We start from the raw sequence: 24,877 nt of genomic DNA on the forward strand, positions 1-24,877 counted from the left end.
TGTTTTCCTTGGTTTCTTTCAAACCCTTAATAATAGTGAACTTGTGAACCCGTAGTAGTTCATGAGTACCTATAAGACTATGAAAAACCCTGTGATTTTTTTTAATCTAATGATAACATTAGATTTTATGAAGCCTCTCAACATTCTTACTTTATATATGTATATGGCAATTATGCATCAACATTTTCCATAAACATGGTTGCTACAAAACTTAAGAAGTTACTGAAAGAGACCACCTATGACTTCTATGAATCACTATTTAACACTAAGTACATCTATCCACATCCAGTACATCTATCCACATCCATGAAGAATAGCATTTAGATATCTAAACAGAGCAAGCTGCAGTCCCAAAACATAAGCTACACAGCTTATAAATACTCACTCTGTTCCCAGATAAACACCTGTATATAAACACCCCAAAATTTAAGTTACCTTGCCCTTGATACTAGATAGAGTATGCCACTTAAAGTTATGTCGAACAGTTGTGTATTTAAGAATTTTCAGTGTATGATTTTCTCCTCAATAAGCAATTAAAAAAGATCAAAAATCCAATTAACAGATTTAAGAGAATATTTCATACCTGGAAATTGTTCATCAGCCCATAATGACAATCAGCCCCTGCCTGACAGGATGAGAAATCATAATTCAACTTGCAAGCTGCGGTAGTGCAATTCGTCAGCTCAGTGATAATGGTGTTATTAACATTCCCTGTGGCATCTCGAACAACACAAGAACCTAGAGTGGACCCAACAACAAAAATAATCATCAGACTAAACCTGAATTTAGAGATGTGTCAAGCTCAACTTCCTTTTTAACTATATTCTTTCAGATGAAAATTAAATATAGCATTTACAGTTTTAATACATCTCAGATTTAAGCACATGTTCACCATGAAGAATAAAAACAAGCTAACTAGCTGTTTACTTACCTGAGAAGTTCTTAAAATAAATAAATAATTAAATAAATGAGTCTAACAAGGAAAACTTTAGCACAGAGGAAAGCTACATCAATAGAACTGATGAAGCTTAACAGCACAATTTTAACTCAGCACATTGCTTTGAATCATGAGTTTCCCCATAATTTAGTAAATAATGCTAATTATAAATACAAACTTGTATCACTTGGGTCTGTTTTGTTTTGTTTTTTAATCTTCTTAGAGGAATGAAGTTTTGTATTTGTTTGTAAAAACATATGTGGACAGGAATACACAGCATTGCAGCTTTTATCTTTCTTAGAAACTCAACTGTGACAATTTCCACAGTAGAAGTTGTTCAGATGTAATGACCAAAAAGGTTGGTCCCTTTGCTAACAGGTGAATCACGCAACAAAGTTAATGTTCTTAGATTATTTCATAAGTAGTAGTCTTGGAATTCTCCCCTTACTCTCCACTCGCAGTGAGATACTGAGATCTACATGTATAACATGACTTATGTTATAAAGTTTTACATACATGCTTCCGCTTTTAGAGCATACCATTACATATACACCATGGAAGCACACTCTTGCAGAACACTTTCACAAGTTTTAATCTCCTTATAACACACAGATTTCTGTTTTACCTAAGTATGCAAACAGGCTGCACAGCTCAGTCAACATGTCTCAGCCATTCAAAAAAATTAAGTGCTTATCATGAAAGCCTTGCAAGCCCATTTCTGATATACCACAGTCACATAGGATGTGGGTACTTTAAAAGTTGGTGTCTTGGTGAAATACTGAACCACAGCCACCACATTTTTTGTAATTAAGTCCTATCACAATCTGCAAATCTTCAAATTCTATGATTATATGCTATTTCACTGCTCTGTAAAACTGTAGACACAGTGTTTCAGCCTTTAAGCACTAAGAATGCTCATCTGATTAACAAGACTTTGTTTTGTTCTTTTTAGAAGTGTAGAACAGACTTATCATTATTTAAATACCTCAACTGTTGAAACAGCATTAAGTTGTTTGGACAGTATTTCAAGGAATTAAATACAGAATCGGGAAGAGAAGAAGGAACCCTACAGAGCAAAAAGGCTGAGAAATCCCTTAATCTTGTCTTCTAGGAATTTAAACAAGGAGGTCCTGGGAAAAGAAGCATGTGACTACTGATGATTTCAGTAACTTCCTTGCAAAATAGTAATGAAAAGCAGGGCACAGATATGCAACAAGATTAAGTTTCTCAAGTGAGTGCCTGTTATCTAAAGTAATTTCTCTCTGCCTGTTGAGAAACTAAACTTTTAAATATCTGTACCATATTGCTACCGAACCTTTAAAACCTCAGTAATAGTTTAGAATACCTAGTCCTGGTAGGTTGATTTTTACTCATTGCTTCCAATTGTTATTTTTCCAATGCTTAGTAAGTCCATCTGATTAAATTTCAACAGGTGTCTCCTACACCAATTACTTCTCCTATGCATTTTTTTTTATGGGTATGTGGAAGGGTTGGGTTTTTGTTTTGTTTTAATTGAGTTTAAAAGATCTGTATGAGACAAAGAAGGCTGGCAGCTCTTTCACACAGGGATTCAAGGTTCAACAGCACTATGAGCAAACGTGATATGAGCCTTACTACAAGAGAAAGCAGGACAGATGCCAGGTGGGCAAGCTCTATTCTCAGCAGAAGATACTTAAGTAACAGTTCAGACATTTTAATTCAGACATTAGCCCTCATTCGGAAATGTTTTATTTATGATAGATTCTGGCAGTCTTTTCACTAAGAACCTGCAACTTTTCTTTCCTGTAAGAATAGGATGACAGGCTTTCACCTTTTTATAAGCTTTTAGAGGCACATTCCTGCAAAAAGTAAAATGAAGTTGTCATTCCATAAGCCTGAGAAGGTAAACAGGCCATCTAGATCAAGTTCTCTCCTAACTTCACATAGCTCCTTGGCACTTCAGACTGCAAATAAGTGGGCTTCTTAGCTTCTCTGGTACTATGAATGGCTACTCATTAAATTAGTTTTATTTCCTTGTGTACGGAAACCCTACTCAGAAGGTTGTGAGTTTTCTTGTTTGTTTTTAAACTGGAGCTTCTGTTTTTAATGTAAATGCATTACAGTCCAAATGTTTAATTTTTCCTCTTTCAGGAATTCTCATCAAGAAGGTGCTGGTGACAGGAAGAGGGGGAATGGGCTAAAGTTGCACCAGGGGACTTTTAGGTTGGATGTTGGGAAGAACTTCTTTACCGAAAGGGTTGTTAGGCATTGGAATGGGCTGCCCAGGGAAGTGGTGGAGTCACCATCCCTAAGGTCTTTAAAAGACGTTTAGATGTAGAGCTTAGGGATATGGTTTAGTGGAGGACTTGTTAGTGTTAGGTCAGAGGTTGGACTCCATGATCTTGAGGTCTCTTCCAACCTAGAAATTCTGTGATAAATGTCTGTGATAAATGATAAATGTGATTATGCAACCTTAATCCTGCTACCTGCACACCTGCATTATTCCGTAGTCAAAGCACGAAACCACACACTTCTCCCTCACTACTGCTATCTTGTTCTTAAATAGGGTGCTCTCTAGTATAAGGGAACTCTAGTATAAGTTTTCTCTTACTAAGCCCTCTTTAGTCAGTGTCTCTATTGCTTAAAGAACATACAAATACTACACTAGATTCAAAATATCTACTTCCTCTTCAGACATCACTACTCTGTTACATTTACTAGCCTCTTCAAAGTTTTAATGACTTTCTCATCACTACATTTGGAAGTATACAGTGGGGAATAGTCTGCAGGGGAAGGAACAAGAGTATTTCCATTTCCCTGATTCCTGATCCAAAGCCTCAGAAAGACTAGACTTCACTCATTTCATAATCTCTACCTTCTGCAATCACACTCACCTTTAATTACCATTATTATTACCATAATTCTAATAATAATTATTACCATTACCATAATTCTAATCGTAAGTTATAAGAAACAACTAGGGCACAGCATTTCTGATGCAAACAATTTCATGTTAGTTCTGTAAAGTGTTTTTTGTAACATGAAAATTGAAGTTTTTCATGTCTGAAAGATGATCAAAGTATTCTATTAACAAATTAATATTAATAAGTATTTTACTCTCATGTGGTTTCAAGTTCTAAAGTATTCAGATTTGGTAGCAGGAGCCTGTGGTCAATCTAATTAGAAAATAATGTAGATCATTAAATTGCATAGGGCACAATTGCTACAGAGCAAGTATTTGGCAGAGCTACAGGACAACATTAGCCGACAGAGGCAGACTGGCAAGATTAGTATCTTTGGAAAGGAAATATCATTAGTGGTAAGATCAATGGTGCTTTTATAAATGTCAAATTCATTCAAACAGCAGTATAGCTAAGATAAAGCAAGGTCTTTCATATAAGAAAACTGATTAGCACTGTAAAAAACTGATTTGTCTGACATGTATAAAAATTTTTCCAATTATAGGCAATAATATTAGAGACATGCTTATATTCTTAAGATTACTATAATAGATTACAGATCAGGAAAAACCTGGATGACCACTGAAGCCCTGGAGCAGAACAGACAGAAAGCATCCAACACCACGGCAAGTTCTACTTGAGAATATTCAAACTACTGTGGCAAAGGGAAGAAAGCCTCAGAAGGGAAGTTATAGTGTACTCAGACCAATTTAGGATCGTTTCTCCTCCCTACTTGCTCTTCTCAGTCTTCTGGGACAGCTCATTGCACCTCTCCAAGGAGCTGTGTAATCTTCCCAGAATTTATTCTGATAAAAGCTGACTACCACCATCTTCAGATCAAAAGATGTTTGTTCAGTGAGTATTTTGTGAAAATGCACCTTTCTAATCCAAGGATCATCATCCCATTGCTGAATTCTAAACATATTAATCTAAGTACCTGGAACAAATTAGGAAGGATCAGTGTGAAGTCTGTCAGCTTTAGTCTGCTGTTCTCCTAAGACTGGTGACTGTTTCACTCATTTTAGAAAATAAGAACAGCTGAAAGTTCAATCTCCAACACTAAGAATTAGACATTTCCAACTGTTCCTTTCCCATGCATTAAAGAAAAACTGTATTGCAAACCATATCAAAACACACTCAAAAATGTGAAAGGATAAAGTTAAAAATATTCACTACTTACCTACAGATACTGCAATTCCCATGTAAACCAACGTGGTAATTAAGATGGCCAACAATGTTCCTTTAGGTATGGCTGACTGCGGATCCTGAAACAAATTTCAGCAGTCATGACAGGGATAGACATACATTCATTGTTTGCTGGAAAAAAGTGTTTAGTTTGCTTATTTACTACTCACCGCAAGATCACCTGAGATATTTGCTCCAGCAAGTATGCCAGTTGCAGCAGGGAAGAAAATAGCAAATACAGAGAAAAACGTTTCTTCCTTTCGGAAATCTGGTCCAAAATTCTCCATAAATATTTCAGCTGTAGAAAAAGATTTATTTATATATGTCTGCCAGTGCTGATACAGAAACTACAGTATTAGCCAATTCTAGACATTAATAGCTCTGAAAAATCTAAAAATCACAGCATTGTAACCTACTTAACAAAAATCAACTGTAGAAGATTTTAAGGTAGAAAAGCCCTGATTTATCAAAATAAAGGTCACGGTAAACTGAAATAGCCTTTAAAACCAGAAGTACTTATATTCTCCTCCAGCTTTAAAAAAAATAGTATAACTACAATATTTAGTAATTTTATAATATAGCATTATTGTAATTATTTCGTATTATCGATATTAAGCAGGCAGAAACCAATTCTGTGCCTTAAAACTTCAATGGAATAAAACAGCAGGACGTTGAAAGAATCACAAAAAATAATCTCTATAGTTAAATAGGACTAAACTATTTTAGATGTTCACTCAATTATGACAGCAAGCCTCCACATTGCAAAGATATTAACTGTTAATAAGGTACTAACTGTTCCAGCATACCTTTATAACCAAAAAAGCCTTTAGCCTTCTTGCTGTCCAAAGGAATAAATGTTCCTATAACGAAGTCTCCAATAGCAAGTACAAGGATCACCAATAAGACTATCTGTGCCTGAAATACAAATATTACCATTACAGTCAGAAAGAACCTGCATTTCAGTTTTTAAGTCTCCATGTTATGAATGTGTTCTAAAATGTAAATACTGACTTTATTCCAAATTCAGCTTGATATTCTTATTTCCCCACCCTTCACCCCAAATTAAAGCATGATTGAGAGAACACGTATCAGGATTTGCAAAAAATAAATATGAATAATTTGAACCTGGAAAGTATTTTTTGTATTATTACCATATGATCAAAAAATTACTCCTCTAGAGACAAGGTACTTAAGAGACCTATTTTTTCCCATAAGCCTTCCAGAAGGAAAGGATTTGAGTAGATTGAATAAACTGACAGGGAAAGAATGCACACAAATGACAGGACCATTAACTATAATTACAATGCACATTATATTTATATTTTTATAATAAAAATATAAAATTTATAAAAAGTTACAATTAAAATAATTATAATTTAAATTTATAAAACATAAAAATATTTTATGTTTTGTAAGAATTCTATCACATCAGGAAATCAACAGCATTTGTTTGCTATTTGACACAATGGACTAATGACAGACAATAAAACCTTTACAAAATCCTACACTATGAACAAAAATGTATTTTATACCATCCAAGAGCTCAAATGTGTGCATAGTGACAAGCCTAGAGATCAGGACTTTGTATTTAACTAGTAAACACGCTGATCCATTATTTTTGGGTTGATTCCTTACAAGGTCATATACAGAATCATAGAATGGTTTGGTGTGCTTGTGTCTTGGGGGTAAAATTCTTGTAGCTTGTCTTTTTATTCCAAACCTGAGAAAATAACGGCACCGTGGCATTGCTGATTGCCAAAAAAAAAAAAAAAAAAAAAAACAAGTTTTCAGTTTATGCAACCTTACAGGTAAATCCAGGCAGCACAGAAACATACAGAGCAAGACAGCCTGCAGTAGTAAAAGTAGTATTTTTATAGTTAGAAGGCCACCTGAAGAAGCCAGTTTGTGCATCATATTTGTATCTCGCCTTTGCCAAGCCTACAGAAGAACAAGTGAGGTGGAAGGATGCAGCTGGGTGCTTACAAAAGTCTTCAATAAGCCCAGAGAATTCAATATGAAGCTACCAAGAACAATTTCTGTAGACGGATTTATTCAGCAATGAACCACAGCTTCTCTACAAAGATAAGAACATTTTCCAAATCTCTTCTTTGCACTCAGAAGTCTCAGACTTTAGAAAGAATGGGCGAGAGCTAAATGAACTCATTCTGAAGTCATTTCTGAAGCATACTTTCCTGTTTTCCCAGTCTCTTCATAAGCTTTTTGGTCTACTTAAAACTTATTATTGATTTGCTTGTCTCATTTTCCAAGGAATTCTCTAAGCCATTGAGAAGGCATGGAAGAACATCATAGACACTATTATCAAGAGGAAAGGATCAGTGTCTTGCTATGGTAGGCTGGATATTAACCCACATGAAGTGCTTGTTTGACAGGTTCAGTTGCTTACCATAGCTCCTATATATCTTCTTCCATGTTGCAGAAACCAAGCAAACAAGCCTTGATTTTTGCAATGAGCAGCATTTTAAAAAGCTATTGAACTCCTAATAAGGCTGCCAAATACATGTATGATGGTTGAGGTGTCATACAGAGACATTAAAAAAAAATTAGGCCGTTTCTTTGCAAGCTATTGTTATTGAATTTCTCATGCTGCAGAGAAAAAGCAAGATGTTTCTCAAGACTTTAAATGACAGTGACCAGTCACTAACAACTAATTCCTTCAAAGCAAAAAATAAGTGGTTAGAAATGGGGTTGTTCAAAGTTGGGGGCATAGAAATACCATTAAGAACTGAAATTCACTGTCTGAGAAGGCAAACAATCTTTACAGAAGCATGTTGTTCAAGTTAAAAGCACACGCCAAAACTGTTTTCTGTAGATTCTTTCCTTCAAATGGTAGATCCAAGTAATGTACTTCCTATTTTCACTGCCTGTTTCTACAGTCCCTATTTTTATGACTGGAAGCAACAAGAACCATCATTCTGATTATAAGCATCATCAACTTGACACACAAGCATAGGAAACTTCTAACATCTACATTATGAAGATCCTTCAGTTGCCTCTCAGTGCAGAAAATAAGGATGATTCTCACTGCAAAAATATTTGGTTCACAATCACCTATAAATGGGAACAGAGATAAGTAAACCTCTTCTCAATTATTTAAAAAGCATCAAGTGAGCACACTATGGAGCATACAAAAAAAGCCTACCAGTCACACACAAAGAAATGAGCAAGTTCGACTGTCTATCAGAACACTAGTAATATGGTTTATCTTAAGGTATCTTAGAATCTGTACACATTTGTTTCCACAATCAGAGCTGACCTAAGACCATACAGCCACAAAAAGATAAGAAAAGTAGGTTACCCCTCCTACACATTCATCACTACCAGTGTTCACAAATCCCGTTGATGCTGGACCAACTGACTGCAAAAGCACTGTCTGGCTGCTCCAAATAAAAACAAACACAGAAGAGAATACGAGAGAAGCAAGAACACTGGTTTTCAGTTAGCAGTAACTATGTAACTTGGTTTCCATTCTGGCCATATATTCTCCAAGCAGAGAGCTCATGTGAAGTTCCCAGTGAAAGAAAACTTCCACTTCATTGTTTTTAGTTTTTCTTGTGTTGAAATTACTCAGAAAGTAATATTGTTAACCTTCTTGATAAAGTCAAGAAGGATAGATTTTGCTGTTTCTCAGTTAGAGACACTTAAGCTTGCAGTTCAGAAAAGCAGTCTGGATAGCTGTATAAATCTATGCAAACTAGTGAGCTAGTGCTAGACAGAGAGCCATCATACCTGAAGGATAATGTGGTCATTGGTCATAGCCAACACAGGTTCACGACAAGACTGTCCTGCTAAACAAACTTACATGACAAGGTTACCCATCTAGTTGACTAAGGGAAGATGGTTGCTGTGATCTTCTGGGAATTCAGTAAAGCTTCTGACAATGTTTCTCACAAGCACATACTACAATGGGTGAACAACTGGCTGACAGGTCAAGCTCAAAAGGGTTCTAGTAAATTGGGTTACATCAGGCTAGCAGGTAGTCATTCCTGGGATCTGCGAGAGCTCCATTTTGGTGCCAGTTCTCATAAATGACTTGGATGTAGACTAGGTGTTTTGAGTAAGTTTGCAGATGGCACGAAATTGGGAGCAGCTGTGGACTCCCTTAAAGGTGGAGAGTCCTTGCAGAGAGATCTTGACAAATTAGAGAGCTAGGCCATCAACAACAATATGAAGTTTCACAAGAGCAAGAGTCAGATTCTACACCTGGGACAGGGCAACCCCGTGTACACTGGGGGAAGAGAGGCTGGAGAGCAACCCCACAGAAATTTATCTAGGTGTTTTGTTCAACAGTAAATTGAGTATAAGTCAGTCTGCCCTTGCAGCCAAAAGGTCCAATTGTATCCTGGGATGCATCAAACATGACACTGCTAGCTTGTCAAGGGAAGCAATTATCCTACTCTACTCTGCACTGGTGTGGTCTTACCTTGAGCATTGTGTGCATTTTTGGGCACCACGGAATAAGGACATAAAACTATCAGAGAGCATCCAAAGGAGGTGGTGAAGGGTCTAGAGGGGAAGATTTATCAGAAGCAGGTTGGTCTGTTCTGCCTAAAGAAGAGGAGACAAAGGGGAGGCCTCATGGTGGCCTGCAGCTTCCACACAAGGGGATCAGAAGTGAAGATGCTGATCCTGCTCTCTGGCAACCTGCAACAGGACCCAAGTCCTCTTGGAATGGCATAAAGCTGTGATGGGGAGGTTCTGGCTAGCTGTTAGGAAAAGGTTCTTCACTGAGAGGATAGTCAGGCACTTCAGACTCCCCAGGGAAGTGGTCACAGCACTGAGCCTGCCATAGTTGAAGAAGCATTTGGACAACGCTCTTTGATATATGGTCTGATTTTTGGGTAGTCTTGTGTGGATGCAGGAGTTGGACTCCGTGATCCATGTGGGTCCGTTTCCACTCAGGATATTCTATGATTCTATTGATTAAAAACTGCTCACTGCTTGACTCCTAACATACTGTGTATGCAATATTGAGTGTGCTAAATATATTAAAAATTATTCAGGCAGCTGAGTAAAGAAAAAGACAAATAAAAAGCAAAACAAAAAAAGAGAAAGTAATAGTTCCTTACTTTTGCTTCCCATTCCATTCCTGCTACAGAAATTCCAAGTAATATAACTACTGTGATGGCTCCTATGATTCTGATGTCATTCATTTCATCAATCATCAATGTCCCATTTTCCTAAAAATGGAAACAAGAAGTAATATACCTTTATCAAGTACCTATCTTCCCTATTACAGAATAGAAGTGTATTGTTGAATATTATTTTAGACATAACCTTTTTTCTTTGTTTTATATCACTGAATAATTCTAAATGAAAATAAACAGTCATTATAACCCATCCCCAGAGCAAATGGCCTCTTTAACTGCCAGTGAAGAAACCAGCACAGTAACAGCTACCATCCTGCATCTATAGATATGTTAGTTGTTCACCATTACTCTTAATTCTTTCAATGCATTTCAGACATCTTCCCTTCTATGATAACTACAGTACAGTATTCATATCAAAAATGCAACAGATAAATTGGTTGTGTTTATCTTAAGGAATTGCTTTTAACAAACAAAACCCTTTTTCAAAAGAACTTAATATAAATTACTTTCAGTTAACAAGAAACAGCTAGCTAGGAATCTTAGCATTAATAACTTATGATTCTGATTCAGGTATCTATACTTCCATTCTTCTCAACAGCTAGCAGCTTGAACTTCAGAACAAGTTCTGCATTTTATTTTTTCAGGGAAAAATAGTGAGTAAAGTTCCAGTTTGAGATCAATGATAATTTCTTATACATCAAAAAGCTACTGGAATACTGAATTAATTTATTCATATATCAGTAGCAACCTTGTGCCTCATTCCACATCTTGTTAACTATGAAATCTTCTGCCATTAAATAACAGCACAAACCTGCATAGAGTACAGCATAATCAGTACAATCAGTATTATCCATATACCTTAAGCAGCTCCACAACTGTCTCTGCAAAGCCAACAACATACATGGCTACTGCAACAGCATTGGCAAATGCAAAAATCAGTCCTATGGCACCACCAAATTCTGGACCTAAACTTCTGGAAATTAAGTAATATGCTCCTCCTGAAAGGAAAAAAAAAATTGAACACACAAAAAAACACCACAATAATGTAAGAAAAATGTACAGGCATCAGCAACATAGTGTTTACATGAACATGATAAAATTTATTCTTATATCTTTCCTGATTTATTAGAAAAGAACCCCAAACACAGTATTTTAGGAACACGCATGCTGAAGTAACACAAGTATATTTCAAGGTTCTAAGAAAAGGCACCAGTTGGAAGTAATCACCCAACTCATGTACCACGTGATATTATTCACCTATGCAACCAGTTCCACTATTAAAAAAGGCCAGTAGTACAGCTGCCCATACTTTACAACTTATTTGAAATTTAAAAGCAACTGTGCATAGTTTTACTATTACAGTTATACTGTACTAATTTACTATTACAGCTATAGCTCAAGAAACTAGCCAAAATATACTGTTACAAACCCACTCAAGTCCCAAACCTACATGACTTCTTTCTTAAAGCATTGCTATCATGAGAATTCTCTGCCGTGCAGTGACACTGTCAGAACAATAACATGCCAACTCCATTTTTGACAATCTATTCTTAATTTCAGTTCTCATTCAAGAAGTGTATAGGTACCAAGCTGCAACATACTTTGCATTTAAGAATTTCAGCCAGTAAAAAAAATAAGCTACCATAGCTTTTTCAAAGGAAAAAATAAATTATTCTCTAAGAACTTCAAAATTTTGAATAAGGCATTATTTTGTAGAAATGGTTCAAAACAAATGTCTCCCATTAGAAAAGGATAATCTGATACATATAATGCAGTATACAAAAGTTTAGAAACTAAGCTTGACATAATACTAAGATTTATAGTTGATCTTTCCCATTGGGTCTGTTAACTTTGTTGCAGTGATTTCTTTTTTCCTTTCTCTTCATTCTTAAAGCAACAGAATTTTATAGGCACAGACAAATGAACTGCTTCTATTTTAATTCTACCACAACTTCTAGCAGTAGCCATCTTGTACCATCATGAAGTAGTTTGAGCATGCCATAGGTACTGACCATTTACACAACCATTTTACGCGCACTGATGACAACAGTGCATAAACTATGAAAGCAAATGAACATCATCACCCTCGGGAAGAGTTGGAGATGATCAAGGAGAGTTTGGAGAATTTCTTTTGTGCATAAGAAAAGAAATCATGCTAGACCTAGAACATGTCCTGCTGTATGTTTATATATAGATATAGCATATCCCTTTATAGGACTTACTTCATTAGAAAGATGTATTTCTGGACTAGAACACAAAAGCAACACATTCTTGACCAGCCCATGCAGACGTAGGTGAATATCAAGACCCTGTTTGTTCCTGAAAATGTTTGTATTCCAAAAACTAAAAGTGATGTTTCTTCCACGTTACAAAAGAAAGCCACCAGTCAAATCAAGTTACTAGGCTAATTGTTGGTTTTTCATTACATGACTGAAGTCAAATACAGAAAATCAGAAAGACTGTGCTCCTCAAAAAACTTAATTCCTCCCTATTTTTATCCATTCTGTTCTTACTCCCCCGCTAAAAGAAAATGGAAAATAAATTAGAGACTCCATCTTTGAAGTGTATGCTTGAGAATGATAAGAGACTTTAAAAGTTTTATGAAAGTAGCTTTACCTCCCCTTACAAATCCATTTGTGGCTATAGCAGAAGTAGACAGTCCTGTAATAGTTGTCACAACAGTAGCCATTGCAATAACTACAACAGACAGACCTTTTGGAAAAAAAAAAAAGTTTAAGGTTTAAGTCCAGCAGAATTCAAGCATACAGATCTTAGACTCAACTTTATCTAAAAAATTAGTCATCCAAACCTGACAAGTTTATTTTATGTGGTCCTGTACATTCAGGGCTTTATTTCCCTTTTGTACTGAAGTGTTTTGTGGATACAAACAAAACTGGATAAATATTTTCAATCAGAGTAAAAGCTGTACCCTAGAGCTTCAAGGAAACACGTCCCTTTGGAAGGTGACAGATCTTTTGCAGTTCAAAGCTAACTTAAATAATTTTCTAAGGCTTATATCCTATATAGGATATATGCAGATTTTAATAACTAGAGACCAGAAGTTTCTCTCTATAATTTATTGAAGACCTGAAAAGATCATTTTTAAAATTATGCATCTTCTAGATAAATGGAAAGTAAGTAATTTCATATTGCTTAAACTTTTAAGTAAAAATCCTGACAATATTAAAGCAACTTTCTGTACCAGTGTAACAGCAAATTCAGGATGAAAGTCTCTTAGGTCACATTTCCACTGAAATAAAACTATTTAATTTTACACATACCTATCCCAGCTTGTCCTACAATCCATGATAGTCTGATGAAGAGCATCACACCCCAGATATTCAGCATACATCGTACCTAGGGTAATAGACATTTAATATGAGTCTTACATCTGCAATCACTTCCACTAATTTTTCATTTTACTTTTAATATTGTCTGACTTCTCATAGTCCTTCACTACTTTTCAAATTGTTTTAAAAGAACAGATTCTTTAATTAGATTCTTTAATTAGACAAGTTAGATTAAAAATTAAAAGGAAACAATTTAAAAATTACTGCTTTGAACAAGTTATAGTTACACCTGACAGTTGTATTAGTTCTTGATCAAGCAATACAAATAAGTAATTTAGACCCCAACCTTTAGAATCTAAAATTCATACTACAGAATATATCATTAACACTGTTATGTCTCCAATACTCTTAATTCAGATCTCCCACAACTCCTTTTTCCAGTACTAAAACAACCTGCCAAATATTTTTTCCATTAAAAAGAAAAACAAAAAACAAAAAACAGAAACCCCCCACAATTTGACAGCCCTTGAACTTTTGTATCTTACAATGGAGCTGTACACTAACAGGATGGGGAAGTGAGGAATGTAGGAAGAGTGGGGACAAAGTCTGTTTCTTCTTTTCCTCCATAAAATAGTTTGCAACATGCACAGTTTAGACAGAAGACAAGCAGCAGGTCTTGTGTGAATCTCATGTGGAGAGTACAGTATCAACCCAAAAAAGTTTAGGTGGTCACTGAAGGTAGACAAGTGCCTCTCCAAACCATGGAAGTAAGAGTGTTTTCAGAGATTTTTATGCAGTCTTGCAAAATGCAAAAACACCTGAGCTAGAAACATTCACCTCAACAGCTTATGCCTATAAGAAAACACTAATGGTAAATTTTTAAAAATTAAAAATTTTTAAAATTTAAAAATAGAATTTTAAAACCTGCTTAAAACTTTTTAACAGACTTTGGAAGAAACTGGCCAGCAACATTTATCCCATGATAACATCTAATATCAGCTTCAAATCAGCATACAGAATATATACTACCAATATAACTTCCAAAATTTAAGTCTTAGTATTATTGCTTACAAAAATAATGCAATACAGAATTTGGGTATAGAGAAATTCAAAGTAATTTTAAAGCAGGTAAGAAGCTGAACAACTCAGTCCTTGGTTGGGGTATATCAACAGGAGGTCCTATTATCTGTTAGACAGCTGCTGCCAGTACTCTTTCTCCCAAGAGAAAGGGTATGGCTGCTTAAAGTCTTGTAAGGAAGTTGCTAACGCACAGTGGAAGCTTTCTGAACTAAAATTAGGTATTCTGAATGCTTGAGTTCAATGTGGATTAACCAGTTGTTGCATTTGCAGCCTCCACTACAAGATTGTATAGCTTTGGAGAGTACACGTATTAATCACATTTCCTCTCTGCCAAAGTATTAAAAAAATAAACTAATATGTACTTGAAATAAAATCTGTTGTGTTACCCTTAGTTTTTCATTATTCTGAATGGGGACAGACTTGGATCTCCCCCCCCCACCCCCCCCCCCCAAAAAAAAGAATAAAATTAGTGTTGAGACTTCAACAGCTTCGGAGATGACTACTTTGTAACAGGTTCAACAATTTTTAAATACTTAATTCAAGCTTTACCATACACATGTAGGTACTTTCCTCGCGTGTTTTTTTTTTTCTTTTTGCTTCTGTATAAGTAAATAAGAAAGATCATTTTAAAGTCACTAAGGCACAATTTATCAAACTTACCAATACACCTTTTATCCAGCCAAACTTGACTACACCTTTGCTATCAGGTGTGTAAGTGGCAGCTGCTTCCCCAGCAGGAGTTCCTTCCTCTCCATTTGCATAGCCATCTTCAAAGGGTTCCTTAGGAAAAAAAAATATTTCTTTGAGGTTTAACAGAGTACAGAGGCAATCTGATACTCAAGTTTTAAAAATAGTGTACTTGTGCAAACAGAATAATTAAAAAATGACAAGGTAGAAGTTACCATTTACATGCCATTTACATGAGGCACATCTTACGATTTTCAATGAATATACACCAAACTGAAGAGGATAACTTCAGTATTCCTTTTCAGTTACCAAAGTTACCTGCAAACAGTTACCACTCTGAGTAATAAATATTTTGAATTGTGTCCTACAGTTATGGATTATTTTTTTCCACAAAAAAATATGCAATTTCATACGCAGTAACTGCTACCATATGCAGAGTTTTATTTCTTAATCTGAAAGCGTACTACCACAAGTTACTGACCCTCATCTACACCATTTCCTGTAGTCTTAGCTGTCAGTTGATCAATTTTTCAGTACACTGACTTCCCTGTAAATTATTCTGCTAGTCATTGTAAGATGATGCTGCTAAAAAGGAAGGTAGAAGAGTGGCATTTCAGGAAGATGGAAGGAAGAGGAGTCTGCTCCCAGACATCTCAGCACTGTTTAAAACAGAAGGATAACAGACAGAAAGTATCAGTCCCATGCAAAAAAATGGTTTGTGGCTTTTTTTTTTTTTTTTTTTTTTAAGTTTAACTCAGACTTGCAATGCAGAAGCCTCACCTGTTTGATATACATAACTACATACACATAAGTGTGCTCAAGCACACACTGTAGGCTTGCTCTTCAAAAAGCAGTTCTGTTTTGCCAAGCCAAACCAACACCTAAGCATTTAAGCCTAAGTATTTCCTACACTTGCTGTAAGAAACCTTCAGAAAGGACTCTAGGCGAAGTACGTTAGCTATCCAGAGCAACAAGTATATGGAATGAATACACTAGAAAGAAAACTGAGTGTCATTCAGAGGGTGCTATTCAACAAAACAGCTTGAGCAGTTTTTGCTAGGCAGCCTGCATCTTAGCTTGCTTAGAAAACATTTATGCAATTAGAGACTCAATCCCAATGAAGTAAAAGGCAGAACTTACATCTGCTAAATAAGACAAAACAGACTGGGCACAATTTACACTTTCAAGATGTATATTAAGTGCTAATGGCACGCAGTCAGGAAGTTTACTGTGAGAAAGTTCCTCTTTCTGATGCATTAATATCAAATATGTCATCAGCACAGATGTTTCCCAAGGAAACATTTACAGAGCTGTCACAACAGGTGTCACCTATATTCCTTAAAAATTAGAGGCAAACACATGAACAGATTAAAAAATACAATTATGTTAACCTTACTCGAAGATTGTTAGCTCAGATTCATGTCTGCTGTTTCCTTCAAGTACATTGTGTCATAAAATTCTCAAGAAAACAGATATACCTGCAACACACCTGGATATCCTGCGTGGCATAAGGTCTCTGCCATCAGGCAAAATTCTCATCAGTTTACAGATCATTATCTCTACCAGAAAGGTTTCTTAAACAGTTGGCTTTCTTGTCTCAGAGAAGGAGGTAATAGATACACAAACCCCAAACAGAGGGCAAAAAGAAACATTAAAGGAAATTAACCAGCTTGCTGAACTGCACTTCTTCTAGACAGAGGAGATCTAATGGATGTAACTTCATGGGAGTTTTGTACAGCCTTTGAACAGATCAATCTATCTGCTGATTAATTGCATTCAAGCACTCTAGACTTGGAAAAAAAATCAAGCAAGAAATGGTGGGTGATCTATTTGGAGTGGAAAAAAATGGTAAGGATCAAACAAGAAGGTCACCATACCACAACGCTGAATATTCTACATAGACTTCATTCTAGCATCTGTCGGAAAGGAGAATATCTACTTTTTCTCTAATACCTACAGCTACAAGCCACCATCTGGTTACTGAACCTGTGCTGACCTGCCCAGATCAGAGCTGAAGAAACAGAAAGGCACCTCACCAGACTTGTCACTCAGCTCAGACACACCTGAAATTTATGATGGAAAAGAGTAGGTCTACATACTGATATGTTATAGTACACTTAAACTCTTCCTTAGGATAACTTCCCTAGAAACACTGGAATACATAATTATTAACAAAACACTCAAAACTCTTTCTAGGTATTAATGTCTTCCCTCATCAAAGACTGCTGTTTTCTCACAACACTTCCCAGAATTGTCTCCCCCCTTCTCCACCACCCTCTCCAAAACGGAGGAAAGGAAAAAAGAAGAAATATTAAAAGCAACGGACAGACTACAGCCATAAACAGAAGCCTAATTTCCAGGATTTTCTACAGTGATTTTTTTTTTTTTTTTTTTTTTTTTTTTTGCTATTTGAGTTTTCACAGCCACAAAAAACTTTTGACAACAAGTCAAGGGAACAATACAGCCTCCCACAGCTGTGGGATGCTCACTAACTCAAGGGCACCCTTTGGGCTCTCCCTAACACTGGGTTCAGGGTAAGCGCACTACTAGACTTTACAAAGTACTATAAAGAACCTTTTCTTTCCTTAGAATCTATTTTGCATTCTTTTTTTTCCCTATTCTTTCTTCAAAAATAAACCTATGAGAAACAAACATTTAACTTCAGCTACAAAAGCCTGAGTGGCATATTTAAAAGCTGCACAGAAAATGCTTTCATACTCTTAAGTTGGGGTATGAAGAAGTATGACAAGTATATGAAAGAGTATTTTATACTCTTATCTGTCAACCAGAAAGAACCAACTGCTACAAGAACAAATTTGGATTGTGTCAAACCTTCTTGTTATACTATGCTGCTTTATCATGTGAACATTTAATACGATGCATGGAAATTTATCAGTGTCTGCAATTTAAGCTCTTCATGGGCGTTCCATGCTGAACTGCACACTCCCATTGTTGCTAAACTGAGCGACCACAGTAACTGGAGAACACTGAGGAATCTCGAGGTCACCTTAAAACACTTTCAAACAGAGCGCAGGAAACAAGTCCTGAAGTCCCACGGGTAGTTTAATAAACATGTTCACAACCTTGAACCAAGACCTCCAACCAAGCACATAATTGTGTGACTGTACATTATTATTCTTTCACAGAAAATACACATTGCCATAAGAAATCACTACGCCACATTTGCAATGAACTCAGTTTTCAAGTCTAGCATTCAGGGAGCACTGTTTTTATCAAATACACAGTTTTTAACGCTTTGGCCAAGAAAACAGCCAACACTGATAACACCTTTTGGTATTACAAAAAGGCATGTCATGTTTCCAGTAAGAAACAATACAACTTTTTTTTTTTTTTTTTGAAAAGGCTAGTCAGGGGAGGACTAAGCTAGAAGAAATCAGTATCCATCTATACCAAAACATTGATACCTTATATTCAACTAAAGCAGTCTATACAGTAATAGTGCATCATAACATTTATTTTATCTTAAAGTGTTCTAGTTTGCTTCACTTTTAGGTTTTAAGAGAAGGCTGAGTGTCCTACTGTAAGAGACAGTTACATACTTCAGCAAGCTGACCATGGCTGACCATGTACTGGTAGAACCTGCACCCATTATAGAGCTGCACATTTTACTGTAGTGCATCAGCCTGTCTTATTCTGAAGGAGATAACAGCTCGTAACTGATATTTATCAGTTAACAAGATCATTTTCAAGCTATTCACACTATGAATACAAGAGAGTTTTGTTCTATATGCCTTGTCACTCTACAACTATGCAATATATATATATATTTTTTTTATAGAAAACTATTTCCAAGTGTACAAAAAAAAACTTAATAACTGAAAGGTTATTGCTGGTTATCAGTGCTAGTGGGTGCCCAAAAAACACCAGTGAGAACACAGATATTACAAAGTGTGGGCACAAAAGCATTCAACTACACAAGGCTCCAAGTTTAGCCCTTTAATGCCAGATTAATAGAGCACTACTGTGGTCTCAGCTGTAAATAAAACAGACAGTATTTTTCATGCTTGTGGTCGTTTTTAGTCAAGTCACTGAGTGAAGAAAAAAAACTCACAAGCACTACTTTAAAAACAGCAATATGTGTATAATGATATCTTCACAAACAGTAAAAAAAAAAAAAAAAAAAAAAACAATTTGGTACTGTGGATTTTGAGGCAGTAGAAGAGAAAGAAATGAATGAAGATTGTCATTTCAGATCACAAATGATCTTTTAAACACAGTTATTTATCAAAATACTGTCTTTTATCTAAGAAATCTACAGATAGAGCCAGTGTTCACTTGCACTAAGGAAAAATAATCTACATTTACAGGCTGACAATTATCATACATTGATAGGATCTAGCCAAGAAACAGTTAAATTCTATTCCTACACACAAATCTCCATTGCTAAATTGTTCAGTGGACTGTAGTACAAGATAATCTACTATTTCATCTCCAGTACTGCTTCGTAAGTATAACAATAAGTTATTTGTACCAATTATGAATAGCCCACATATTTATTAGAAGTGCATCAGAAATGTGAAACAAGTTGTTAGCCAGAAGAGACTTCAGATTTTTCCACATCCAGCCTGTAACATACTGGTGTCCAGAAAACTCTCTCATCAGCAAAATTATTACTCAGATTTACGGTGAATCCTGAAACAACCAATAATTGTTTAAATTATGCCGCTTTTTTATTTGTGGTGAACTTATCTAGATTCCATTTTAGGAACAACATACTGAGGCTTTGTTGCCCTGAATGGGGTGGTACCAGAATGAATGTACATGAAGTCATTTGCTCTTGTGTCTTTTCAAGTATTGTTGTATGGAAGACTTGAAAAAAAGGACAAGATGGCTATTAAGTCTGTATTTAAGACTACCTGTTTTTGGACAAGATCTTACTGAAAATTATTTTAGTCAATTATTTCTCTCAATTGCTATTGATTTTTCTTACAATGCATTTGATTTCTCTGTACTTTGAAAACACTGTTTACACGCATACTGAAGTCAGTGAATGAAAGATCAGGAATTGTCAGGTAGCAAACAGTTGCTGAGCAGTAGTTCTGTAAGCCTGAACATTACTAGATTGATTTTTCAAGTTTACAACTGGGTTGTTCTAGGGGAGGGAGGAGAAGGGGTACTATTATATTAAGAGTACACCACTTATCTTTGATAGCTATAAAAAAAGAGTTAGTTTATTATATCATAAAGGGAAAGAAATTCCAGATTCTGAACAAAGGCATTATGGATTCTTAACTTCTTACCAAATGCGAGTTCTCTTCCTCCTGGTGTAAACACCATTTAGGTTAGGCAACAGAAAAACACTGACTCAAATTTATGCCACTACAAAATAAAACATGATACAATGTTGAGTTTAGATCTGATACCACATGTTAATTCCAACTTGAATAATGTTCTGTCAAAAATCTTAGTGTAGAAATAGGTGGTTGCCACTCCCCACTGCTCTTTCTGCCAAGAATTTTGTGGAGGGGAGAATAGTTAAATCTTACAGGTTTTTATCCACATAAAATCTGTACCTACAGCCTTTAAGTAGAAGCCCGCAGATGAATAATCTGTACTTTCTTTGTGGTCTGCCTAATTTAGTGTGCTCCAAGTAGTGAATAACTTATTTAGCTAATTCTTCCTATTCCCGTTACTCTTGTGCAAGCAGAGACCAGAGAAGCACTTAACTTTTTTTTTTTTCTAAATCTGACCAATTACTGTTTTAGCACATGCCATAAAGTATGGGTTTTTCCTCACACTAGTTCCTTAGGCTCCACAATGGCAGCTTTTCCTTGTCTTAGTAGGATATGGCAGTAAAGTGGACTTAATTAGCTAGTACTATCAAAGTGTCACAGAAAACCAACAGAGCCTCACTTTCTCAAACTCCATTTTCTGCAGCAATATTTTAAAATGGCACTCAGTGATATTTAATCAAGAGAACAGTTGCTTGTACTCAAGATTGCCTTCTATTGACATATTCTGACATTGAGCATGGTAGTTTCATCATTTAACACACCTCCTAAGGACAGGACATTAGGGAAGCCACCTAAGATCGGTCCTTTCATCATCTGAAGTATAGGCAGGACAATTCAGTTTAACATCAGGTCTCCTGTTGTCACCAAATACAGCCAAAGCCTTGGCAAGGTGACTAAGCTTTTATCTTCCAACAGTTTTGTGTTTAGAGATGTTTTCAACAATCAAAGTGGAATTCTTCAGGAGAAGGAGAGACGTTCACACATCTGCTACTGCCCTTCACTGAAGCTTCCAGAGCAATTGCCAAGCTGTTCACGACCATAACAATTTCTTGTTTTCTCTTACAAAAGCTCAATTCTACTTGCACTGCCACTTCTAAGAAGCTCATTTTAGTGGCAGGAAGTGATTGGTAAAACGTATTGATCTAGATGTAGCATGCCAGCAGTCTCAACAGTCAAGGAATCCATCTCATGCAGTGATTATACTCCTAAACAGCCCAACTCTAGCTGCACACATTTAATGCTGTGGCTACTCAAGCACAAAATTTGCCACTATGGAAAGGACAGAAAATTTTCTGAACTAACAGAGCTCAAAAAAATGAGGGGAAAAAAGCTATTCAACATTTGTCTTACTCTTCTAATTAAGACATTCTATTGCTAGAGTGCAGATAAGTGAGAGATCAGGAAGAGTTATCAGATAACAGCAGAATTACTGTATGTTTTGCTCAAAAAAAAAAAACAAAAAAAAAACACCAAACAACACATTTCCCATGATTTTTAATGACCGTAAGTCTTCTCTTGCAGTAACAGACCTTCCACTTCCCCTTCTGGAATGAACTTTTGGATTCTTCCTCCCACTTCACTTGTGATGCTTCCAATGATCTAACAATTTATAAGTGCTAGATGTACTCTACACACAGAATGACTACATAGAATAATCTTGCTTACATACATGCTTACCTCTGATGCAACACTGACAACTTCTGTACCAGTACAAACCTTTCACAAATGTATTTTAACTGTGATACCACATTGGCAAGGAGTAAACTTGCTATTAAATGCACACTGATGTACACTACGCTATCAAGCACCTCTGTTCTTCAAACACTGCATTTGCAGCATGCTGACAGTTGCTTAATGTTTTAATAGTTTTATCTTCATAGTTTAGCGTGGAGGAAGTAGTAGTATTGAGATTCCTTTCCAAAACTTGTGAATCTCTGAAGTCATTTTGTGTATGTTGTTGTCCAGGGACACAAAACAGTCCTGCAATTAATATGCATGAGCATTTTATCAAGAATAGTATTAAATTTGACTGTCTGCCTGTGAATGGAGAGTATTTAGGTAATTAAATATACAGGAATGAAAACGGTTCTCAAGTCTTTCACATGATCTGGTAACACTGACCCCTATATTTAACTGTTCCTTCAGCCTTCTAATGTTCAAAATGGTTCAAGTACTGTTGTTAACTTTGGTCGGGAGACAAACAACAAATCACAGCAAGTTTTTCATACTAAACTTGAAAAACACATCTGCCAAGCCCGACAGTTTTAAAGTGTTCTCTGTAACATAAACAAAAAGCTTTAAATGGAAAGAAGAATTGAAGACAATTAGTTAAAAATATTTTACGCTACTATAACTTGGTTAGGGAACAATCAGTACTGGCATGGGCAGTCCATTCTGTCATCTAGTAACACTAACAATACTGTTGTAGACAAACAGCTATTTTCTTCTCTCTACCGATCCGTTTCAGTAAGCCTTTCATTTATGTCAAAAGGAGTTTACCTAAACCTCCCTCCCATTAAGACCCCAGAACTGTGGAGTATGCATCAATATTCAGACCTGGTGGAAGCAGTTAGTTCTAAATAATAAATTGTGTTGAAGCATCAAATGAGGCAGAAGAATCTTGTTTGAGTTTCTGTTGTATTAATTTCCAGTTTCTAGCTCAATCTCTGTGAAAGCAAGCTAACATGTTGGGAAAAAAACAAACAAGTGCTGTCTGCATCCCTCATTACCTGTGAAAAACACTTTTCCGGCCTACCCTAATAATTTCAGAGAGCTACCACCTTGTTACTCAGTAACAGTTGAACAGAATAAAAAAATAAAACTAAAGAAAGTGTCATGTAATGAGTAAATCAAGGAAAAAGATGTAGTACACCTGCACTTCAAACATTGCATACAGTTCTAGTTGTTTGTCACCACACCTGTTGAGAAGAGGATGATGATAGATTTACCATAAATTAGCATATAAATTGAGAACTAGTATGCCCTACTCTAGATTAATATTTCCTAATAGCCCTCAATCTGAGTATGAAAGTAGGCTGTCATATTTTTACACCTTCACACATCACTAATCTACATCTTACCTACAGGTGATGATGACAGGTATATTTGGTACTTCAAACAGGGCAATAATCCAAGCAAACACCATTATCTTTTCAGTTTACTATTGCTACTCAAAGATAGTTTCCACAGGCATTTAGAAATTTTACAAGTCCCTGAAAACTCTTTAGTTAAAAATGAACTTGCCAAGTTTACAAAAACAGATTTAGATATTCTGTATGAGGACGTGCAGGAGTTAAATTGGAAGCTTAAATGGTTATTATGGGTACCAGTGTATGAGGGAGGGAAAAACCCAGCCAGGTAGCACACGCAAAAGAACACGACTGAAGACATGCCCAAGATGTCTGACTAAATGCCTCTTGAGAATTTTCTTTAAAAAACAAACTAAAGAACATACACCTTCAAGGAATGCTGCGAGTTACTGTACACTGAATAGCAGTTGACTGCAGTTCAGAAAATTCAGCAGTCAATGCCTGGCACATTAGGTACTTTATTGCTTGGTTTTAAGCCAGGAATGAGTTAACAGATTTCCTACTAGAATTTATAGCTCCCACTTCTAGCACATGAAATCCTGCTACTATATACCGTGATTTCACTGTCTTTACAGTCATGACCTAGAAGAGACTACTAAACCATTAAAAGGCACCCAGAGGTTACCTACAGCAACAGGAGATAAATCACCTAGATGAAACACTTAAAATGCAGATTTTCTTCCTTGGATCAAGCATGAACACATTTGACCGCTGGATACTAGCCTCAATCAAAGGAAGTCATTTCCAAGTTTGCAGCCAAAAGACAAAAAAACTTAAGTGCTCTGGCTACATTACCTTCTCTACAATTACATATTTAAAATATAGCAGCAAATACTTTTGGCATCCGCTTCTAGAGATTTTAAAAGAGATTGCAACAAGCACAGAACATTAATGTTATCTTAAGCTGAAATTAGTCTGTAGTACTTTGATTACAGTGGAACAATTTTGAACACAGAAGAAATTTATAGTTACAATTAACATGTCAACTGAAGAATTAGCTAGCTCCACATCTCTGCCATCAGCTTGTATTTCACTGTCTTGCAACTCAATACTGCTTCTAACACAAACATTAAGCAATATGTATATACTTATTCATAGATGTATTTTCTGATTTTCAAATAGATTTTTACTTTAACAGATCATCTATTTTTCATCTATTAATCTATTTAATCATCTATTTTTCCTCCCAACTCTCACCAGTAGTTGGAATTATTAACCAGGCTAGCAAGATTGCTAATCAAGAAACTTACTTAGACAGATGATTTCAACTTAGGAGTTAATCACTGTACTTACCAGGTAGTGTACTT

General features: G+C 35.9%; 1 protein-coding gene across 3 annotated transcripts in view; it reads right to left on the reverse strand.

Moving 5' to 3' along the window:
- SLC12A2 (solute carrier family 12 member 2) overlaps positions 1-24,877 on the reverse strand; it is a 63,206-nt gene that overhangs the window by 28,561 nt on the left and 9,768 nt on the right. For all 3 annotated transcript variants that reach the window (XM_082783266.1, XM_082783267.1, XM_082783265.1), the window contains exons 2-10: positions 15,200-15,319; positions 13,451-13,526; positions 12,786-12,881; positions 11,028-11,167; positions 10,149-10,259; positions 5,868-5,976; positions 5,232-5,359; positions 5,057-5,141; positions 584-738 (exon numbers count right to left, since the gene is read on the reverse strand). In XM_082783266.1, coding sequence (XP_082639392.1) covers positions 584-738; positions 5,057-5,141; positions 5,232-5,359; positions 5,868-5,976; positions 10,149-10,259; positions 11,028-11,167; positions 12,786-12,881; positions 13,451-13,526; positions 15,200-15,319 — 1,020 coding nt within the window. The remainder of the gene's footprint in view (positions 1-583; positions 739-5,056; positions 5,142-5,231; positions 5,360-5,867; positions 5,977-10,148; positions 10,260-11,027; positions 11,168-12,785; positions 12,882-13,450; positions 13,527-15,199; positions 15,320-24,877) is intronic.

This window comes from Aythya marila, assembly GCF_965140915.1.
Source record: "Aythya marila genome assembly, chromosome: Z".
Lineage (NCBI taxonomy): Eukaryota > Metazoa > Chordata > Aves > Anseriformes > Anatidae > Aythya > Aythya marila.